Source organism: Rhamphochromis sp. 'chilingali', assembly GCF_963969265.1.
Source record: "Rhamphochromis sp. 'chilingali' genome assembly, chromosome: 8".
In the NCBI taxonomy this organism is placed as follows: domain Eukaryota; kingdom Metazoa; phylum Chordata; class Actinopteri; order Cichliformes; family Cichlidae; genus Rhamphochromis; species Rhamphochromis sp. 'chilingali'.
Genome location: NC_137935.1, coordinates 28298464 through 28307230, shown reverse-complemented (window position 1 = coordinate 28307230; position 8767 = coordinate 28298464). Strand labels below are relative to the sequence as shown.

General features: G+C 41.4%; 1 protein-coding gene across 1 annotated transcript in view; it reads right to left on the bottom strand.

The window, feature by feature from the left end:
• Positions 1 to 3559: 3559 nt before the first annotated feature.
• The window catches only part of rasa2 (RAS p21 protein activator 2), a 30452-nt gene continuing 25244 nt past the window's right edge, over positions 3560 to 8767 (bottom strand). Inside the window, exons 20-24 of the mRNA XM_080888689.1 lie at positions 8334 to 8416; positions 7843 to 8051; positions 7090 to 7193; positions 5551 to 5728; positions 3560 to 4868 (exon numbers count right to left, since the gene is read on the bottom strand). Coding sequence (XP_080744815.1) covers positions 4838 to 4868; positions 5551 to 5728; positions 7090 to 7193; positions 7843 to 8051; positions 8334 to 8416 — 605 coding nt within the window. The 3' untranslated portion in view covers positions 3560 to 4837. The remainder of the gene's footprint in view (positions 4869 to 5550; positions 5729 to 7089; positions 7194 to 7842; positions 8052 to 8333; positions 8417 to 8767) is intronic.

Genomic DNA, 8767 nt, shown 5'->3' with positions numbered 1-8767 from the left:
GCAGAGTTAAAACTTTGCATGACCTAAATGTCTCATAGAAGATATATCGCTGATATTACTCGATGATGAATAAACAGATTGAAACAGATCAGTGTGGTTTATTTAAATTACAACAGACAGTTTTTCACCCTCTCTGTGGTGTAGCTGGAGCAGGAGATGCACACGTAAGAAGCGCAACACATAGAAAGACTGCACACGCACTTCAGGGACCACAAAGCAGCATCCTGTATGATCTGTGTATTTAACCTTAAACTCCTGTCTGAGTGTGTGTCTACCTTCCCAGATGGAGCTCTTTGTAAGGTGAGGACGTCTCATGCTGTGGTATAAATTCAATCCTCTAAACCCAAATATTTTTCCACCCAGAGACATTCAAAACTTGCCCCCTCCCCACCAGAGGAGCGAAAACATGTCTTTCATGTTTGATGTTTATTATCTTTTACTGGTTATTAGCTCTTACCCTTAGCGACCTTGGCAAAAATCACACCAGCTTATCAAGATCTCGCAGATGTGCGCTGAGCACAGGCAGCACAGGCAAGTAAGCATGCCTTACTTGTATGGTAAACAGGTTAAACTGATATCTGGACTTAGACCAAAGTAATAAAAGTCCTGCTACCAACACTTTTAAAGTGTTTCTAGGCAGCCAAGCTAGTTTCCATCTTTTATGCTAAGATCTACATTTCCAACTGTACAAACGTCAAGCTCGCTCATCACAGTTTGCCACAAAGCCAGCTTAGCCTCGCTCTGAAAACTAACTTTCTACAGTTAGAGGGCATGAGATGATACCTGCAGCCTATTCAGGTTGCACAGGTAGTCCAAGAAGGTTTTTGCTGCATCTTCCTCAAAGTCTCAAGAGTGTGGAGGAGATACCAGGGCGCAAGCTGTGGCATAGGGCTTTAGACGGGTATCAACCCAGCAGCAGGACAGGTAAACGCTCCTTTGTGCGAGGAAAAACAGCATGAGCACGCTGTTAGACACAGGGTGGCGAGAGGGTCCAACATATTTTTGAGTCGGGATGAGAAATTAATTCAGCAGAATTTAGTTTGTCTTATTGGTGCAGCCCATCTATGCAATCCCTCCTTGCTAGCCAACAGTATCCTGACTGCTGTTATTATGGAGATAATAATCTCGACTGTCAGACTTTAAGTTGGCACAGTGAGCCCTGGGTCGCTCCTGGTGCACGGCCTAATGAGCCCAGTCCGTTGGTGGTTCCTTCACGTTGAAAACATTGGTGCCATTGGCTGGCCCTCAATCTGCTATAGACCTGAATCCAATTGCAAACCTTTAGCAAGTTATACGCAAAATTAGACAACTTGTTTCTTTGTCTGAATCGTGGAGGACACTGTACGCAGGTCACATCAGCGCAGTAGGAAAACAGACACCTAACAAACAGAAGAGGCACTGGCAAAGTGTTTTTATTATGAAGAGACACAGAATAGACCATTTATGGAAAAATAAAATGTTTAATGTGTATAAAAATAACAGACATTCAGAAGAAACGAGCTGGAGATGTGACAATAACATCGAACTGCTCACCGTTTACTGGACAAGAAGAGACTTTAGCTTTAAAAAAAAAAAAGAAAGAAAAAAAAATTCTACAAAGCCTTCAGACGGTCATCTGCACTCACACTTTGCTTTGACACAGAACAATCTGATTGGCAGGAGAAAAAAAAAAAAAAAAAAAAAAGATTGTTTCAGATACACCTGCAAAAACAAACTGCAGTGATATCAGATTTTGGTCCTTCTTAAGAGCCATATCAGATCTGCATGTTGGCTAATACCTTAATTTCCCCTGTGTTCACCTGATAGATCAAAGCACATATGGACATTTCCCTTCCTGTTTGGTAATCTTATGAAATGAAGCTGGCTGTAGTCCAACAGGAAAGTCACATGTTTCCACATAGAGATCGTTTATAACAACAAACAAATGAAGAAACTTCCCCTATTAAAATCAGACAGATTAAAACCCCACCCCGTTCACGTTTTATGAAAATAAGCACACATACACCACCCTCTAGTTTACTGGCCTTATTAAAACTAGCAATGGAGTTAGCATGCAAGCTTATGCGATACAACAACAATTGATTCTACGCTAGCTTTCCGATTCAGATGTCGAAGTTTGACATCAGAGATTTGTTTTTATTCAGCGTCACTCAAATCATAAGCAAAGTCCATTAACCGAATCGGCGTGAAATCACTTTACAGTTTTATTTTGGCTCCGATCAGGCACGTTGTTCACTACTGACGTGCACGTGAACACGCGACATTCACCGCAGTAACACTGTGTTAATCAGCTTCAACGAGAGGGAGTTTTGAGGGAGTTATGGCCACGAGGAGCCAATAAGGAGTGCGGACGGGCATAGAAAACACACACAAAACAACAACAACAAAAAAAAACAAAAAAACAGAAAGCATCCAGCCTTGACGAAGTCGACAGACTGAGAACAAAAGTACCAGCTGAGTAATACATTAAAATCAGTGTTTAAAAGAGAGGAAAAAAAAAAAAGGTACAAAACATTTTCCTAGAAAAATATATTGTTAAATGTACAAGACATGCAAGTTAGAAATAGATAATGGACCAAAGACACAACTCATGAAAACAATCACAGACAAATAAAAGAAAAGACACAGTTAACCCTGTAATATCAGCATTCAATGTTTAAACTTTAGATGTTCAAAGGAGACCCGTTATGATCTTTCACTGCTCCATGTTTGTATTTCTTCTCATTTGATCGTCTACCTAAAATAACCTGTTTGAGCGTTTGTCTCTTTAAGGCTTTGTGAAATCCTTCCTTCTGATTGGATGCCCTAGATATCCCCCTATATGGAGCTGAGATGACCATATAAGGGGATATCCACTCTCTGACATCATCACCATCCATGAGTAGAAAAAACACAACAAAACAACCTCTGAAACAGTGAATGTAGAGCAGTGTGAACTTTTAACTCTGCATACACTTGTTTATATGAGCACCCACAATTAAACCTGTAAGTATATGAGAGAATTTAGAAGCATAACAGGTCCACTTTAATTTTGTCTCTATTCAACACTTCATCGTTCAAATGGGAAGCAGACTCAAAACCACAGGAAGGAACAAAAAAAGAACTCAAAAATCAAGACTGAATCAAAGTGATTGTTCACTGGTTCTTTCAGAGGGAAAAAATGAACAAAAATCCCCCCCCCCAAAAAAAAACAAAACAATCCTCCGACTGATAATCAAAATCAGCCTAACTGGGGGGAAATTTTGCTGGTTACCACTTAAAAAATAAAATTGAGGAGCTGGTTTGTGTCAGTTACAAACAAACTGAATTCAATTAAAATGGAGTAAGACCCACAAAGTAAATTTGATAATCTCTATTTTACGCAATCAATCTTGATTATTTGCTATTGCTTTGTTCATCTGATGCAACCCTACTCCTGCAGGACATGCATGCTAGAATATGAGTAACTTTAAGAGTCTGACAGTTTGTAATAACATCATATTTTTCCCTTTACTACACAGACGTTTCTCTACTGGTCATTGCAGCAGAGTGCTGTGGCAAACAGCTGTGCCACATTTCAAGAAGACGATGAAACAAAACAGCTGGAGCCGCGATAGTAAAGAAGGAGGACATAACGTGCGCACTGGCGGAGATTGTCTGGACTAAAGCGTGAAAGACAGGGGCGATTTTGTTATTCCAATTGGTTCCTCTCTGCAGGTTGAACATCATTTCTTACATAAGCCACTGTTAGTAAGGTTTCAAGGCTCTCAACACGACAGCACAGATCTGACGCACACCGTACCGATACGATTCACAATCACAGGGAAATACAACTCTTCACTACAGTCGTGCTATCAGGATTCAAAACTGAACGCATGCAAACTGCTTGCCTTAAGTCACTAAAAAGTAAAGGATATGTTAGCAAAAACGTACACATAAACCAAACATATATATATTTATATATATTCATCTTATTTATCTCCATTTTTAAACCATTTGTATTCAAAATACATTAATTTCTTCAAGTTCATGTTCAAACCTATGAAATCGTCTTTGGTCAAGAAAAATATCTTAAAATCTACAGGCTATAAATGTTATTGTACAGGAATGAAACAAAGGATCATGTAACTGATCAAAATGGGGAAAGCTGATACCAAGTATCCAATCATTTTCTATTTGGAGTGCTCCAAATATTTAAAGTGCTTTTGCATTATTCCCTCAGCATTTGATGTGAAAGAAACATCCGTCAAAGTAAGGCAGACCGGTTTAAATGTTCTTTGAAAATATACATTTACATTTGTTCAGGAGGAGGAGAAAAGACTGAAGTTTACGGGGGGGAGGGGCCTCCAGATTGGTGATTAGGAATCAACTGTAAAGACAGATGTTCACAGATGAGAGGAGAGCATCATTACAGCTGTTCGTATAAAACTCTGTGAATAAAAGAAAAAATTAGCAGCCTATTCACACACCATCTAATGATGCCCATTTCACACAGCTGTACGTAAAAAGGGGGACATAAGTTAAGACACGGATAGAATCTGTGACCTTCACTGCAGAGGACGGGGAGGAGATGAGGCAACATACTTCAAAAAAAAGAAAAAAAGAAAAAACACCTAAGGGTTCATTCCTTTCGAGGATGAAGGTGCGATCCTGGTCAAGCTCACAAGCTTGTTCTGGCTCCCCTTCTCGGGCTGTCACTGCTGTAGTGGACTCATGACATGTGGAGGTCAGGTGGCGTATCATTCACCTGGTCGCACCTTTTCTCACTGGCACAGCTCCTGGGGCTTCTAATGGACAACGTAGGCGCTTTGTTGTGATGCAGGCGTGGCTGCTTTTGGACCAGATCGCCCCAGCCAGGTTAAGAGGTTTTTCCCACTATGGGGTTGTCACTGAAACGGGAAGGAAGACAAAGATAATGAGTAAGTGATCTTTCTGAGAGTCCTGGGCCACAGCTGTAATAAAACATTAAAGTTAGGGCGTTAGTCCCTTTAAGTCAAACTTTCTTTTGTTATTTCTGCAAGCTTCCCAGCTTTACTTTTAGTGTCCAAAACTTTTGAACTGATCCTCAGGTGTAGCGGAGATCCAGGTGTTCGTCCTGGATCATCATTATCATTATAGGGCAGGGATAGAGGGGCCATAGTCAGAGCTAGGATTAAGGTTTGGCTTTGCTGTGTGACGTGATTGTGTTTCCATGTCGAAAAACTATGACATCACAACAGTATTAATGGTCCCTTGCAGTATTAAAACCTGGACCAACATCGATGATGATGATGATCCAGGGACAACAACAACATGGGGATATCAGATGCTGCCCTGTGCACCTGTGATGTCCTTTGCAGGGCTTTAGATCACAACTTTAGCGTCTTATTTTGAAAATTTCCCATTTTTCTTTGCCATCGTGTTCTGCACTTCCTCTACCAATTTAGATCACATAGTCCTACTTTCAGCATCCACACTGCAGAATGTGTTTTAGTATTATTAATAAGATTTCCACATCATTTACCGTCACTGCATTATATACTCATACTGCGTAAAACTGGTGTATTGTAATAATGTAACATGGAGACTTACAGGCTGCCGTACTGCCGTACGTCATTCCTGCTATTGTGCTGCCGCTGCAGCTCCTCCATGATGTTTCGGAGCTGTTTCAGTGTGTGAAAGGTCTCTTTGGGTTCCTGAATGGTGAACTTTGAGTATTCCTCCGGCTCTCGCTGGGGGCCCTGATACACTGCCAAACTGGCACAGGCATCTGTGGAGAGGACAAACATTACAAAGTGCAACTTCAAGTGCTCGGAAGTGAGATGGTGAACACGAAGACGGCAGGAAACAAGTTTTTATCTACGCGACGATATAGTGAAGTAACAGCTTCATTAGCAGTATGTGCAAAACAGTTTACCCTCGCTCTTTTACACAGACACCAGAGTGAAAGTAGAAAAACTGAGATGGCAGACTGGGTGTCCGAGGTGTTCAGCCCAATGGGGAAAACCATGTGATACAAAAAAAGGAGGCGTGTTTAATAGTTTGTATGAAACGTGGATGCAAACAGTGGCCCTGAGAGGTCAAATGCACTGCAAGAAAACACCAGTACATAGAAAAACTCCTGCAAAAGCACATAAAACACAAGAAAAATAATAATAATAAAATTACAAAACAAAACGGAAGTGTTTTCCTCCTGTAAGCGCGTCCCAGTGCAGTCCGGTGCATGTTTTGGTTTCTGTCACTTCCACAGCTCGTCTGTCCTGTTATTGTCTCCCTAGAAACACTTTGTTGTGTTTTGTGAGATTTTCCTGCTACTTTCTTATCTTGCAATCCATTTGTCCTCTCAGAGCCACCGTAGATTTAGCTTTAAGGTCAGATGAATGAAGCCTGTGTAAAAGTGCCCTAAGTTGGCCACCAGATGGCGATAGCTGTGTCTGTTAAAGGACTTCTGTTACTAGACAAGTCTGTGGGAAAATGTTTATTGAGATAACCAAACAGATTCCCGATGACTTTATGGGCTTAGTCACTCGTTTTGGGTCACACTGAATAATAAATTAAATCTATGTTGTAAAGTTTGGCGATACTGTGTTTGAGGAGGATTATCTGAGGGATGGTTACCAAATGCTCAGCAACAGATGATGTCACAGTAGCTACGTGACCATTTATACTGTCTGTGGTTTTGATTTAAGATGTTGGTGCTCTAGTGGTCCTGAATTAGACCAACTTCACCTCTAAATCACCAGATGAAGGCTGAAAATGAGTTGTCCCGCCACACTGGAAATTAAAAGTTTTGCCCTCAGTGGTTCGTGTGAAACACACCATAGTGTGGAGAATGAATGAATTTAAAACCTGACATCTTCATACGTTGATTGCTTTGATGGCTGATCCCACAAAGGACAGCTGCTGGTGTTTAAAAAAAAAAAAAAAAAAGCTCGCAAATGTCTGAGAGACAAACACCAGCTGATCTGACCTCACTCTGCACAACACTGGGCCTAATGTATACATAAGGCTTGTAGTTTTATACGATTAAATACCCTAAACTGAACGTCATATCATGAGTCAGCTGCATTTATATGAACCATACCCTGCTCTCTCTAATGAAGCATTTCTGAAAACGATACTGATACTGACCCTCCATGCTCTGAAGCTTTGTGTCGTTTGCTGAGAGGAGTGAGAAAATTCTCTCTGCTTCTCGGTCACAGTCTATATCCAGCTGCAGGTTGGCCAGCATGGTGCTGAAACAGGAGAGAACACAAGTGTAGAGAAATCTTTGCAGGAAAAAGCAGCAAAAAAAGGAAACTCACAAACTAAGAAAAACAACGTAAATACATGCATCTCTCCACACTCGCACACATCACTTACACTACAGACGTTAGCATGAAAGTGCACCATCTGACTCATCTTTGTAAACTTGCTAAACATCTACAGAGGCGGTGAAGAAGATCGACAACATCAGAGCAGCTAAATGACAGTCCTCAAAGTCAGTAGCTGATAAATGAAATCAAACACTTCTCAATTAAAGCTCAGTTTAGTCCCTACAAAGCCTCTTCCTTATTGAAAACTTCAAACTTAACCTGCTTTGATGCCACGCTGAAAAGACTTTTCTTTTTTAACATCATATAAAAATCAGCACACCTGAAAAATCCTGCTTTAGAAGTTTTCTATTTTCCATTTGAAATGTCCTCATAACAAGAGATAATGATTAAAAGGTTAAGGTTTGCTCGTGAGCACCTACACAGTCAGTCAAACTTAAGACCAGCAGGCAGTTTTATTAAGCGTTTATTGTGATCTGCAACACACGCCCCACGTATGGCAGCGAGGGTACTGAACCATTCCCCCCCGCCCCGCCCCTCGCGGTGGTGTTGATGTGGAGGAAAAACTCACGTTGTGCAGGGCTTGCAGCCTGGAGCGTTGCTACTCAGGCTTTGGCAGCACTGCCAGGCCCCGCTGGTGTAGTTTGACGGGTGGAAAGTGGCCAGGCGTCCCTCGTTGCAACGACTGACCTGGCTCAGGACCTCCAGCCACTCGCTGGCTTCCACACAGTTTCCAGCCTGGACGTAAAGAGGCTTCTCAGAGTGGACCACCTGAAACATCTGACGCAAGAGAAACAAAGTAGTTAAACTATGATGTGACCGTTTCGTTCCCATAAAGGTCATTCTGAGCGCAAGAAACAAAGCGCCCCTCTACACCAGCAACAACAACATTGTCATTTCTGTACTTCATTTGAAAGTGAACGTGCCCATGAGACCAACAATGCGCCGTTTTCACTGTTAATAACAACAGGAGGAAGTGACACTGGCACTGACGTTTCCATTTTAAACGGGTAATACATGAGAAGTGATGACGGGGCCATGTGAGAGGGGGAACTGGCTTACATTTTTGCGGTTAAAGGCACTTTCATCCACTTTCTCCACCGCCCGGATATTTTTGACATTAATGGTGCGGTCGGCATCTTTCCCTGGGGAGAACAAGTCATTCTGTTAGGTTTACGCACAAACAGCCTCCAGTCTCAACAACATTACCGTTTAGCTTAAATAATGAGCAGAAGAAAATAAAACATTTTAACTTCTCCTATGAAAGTAAAAGCTGCAGTTTTTGAACAGATTTTTTGGGAAATTCCTTGAAGACTTGAAGTTTTATATTCCTATCAACTGGCTCCAATGATTGATGATCAATCTTGTTTATTATCACACCCTCTCTCTCTGACAATTTACTGAGCACTCGAAACTTTCCTTAAGTATCACAGAAAGGCAGTATTTACTCTGCAAAGCCCTCAAAACATGCATTTCATTAATCAGCTGATGCAAAG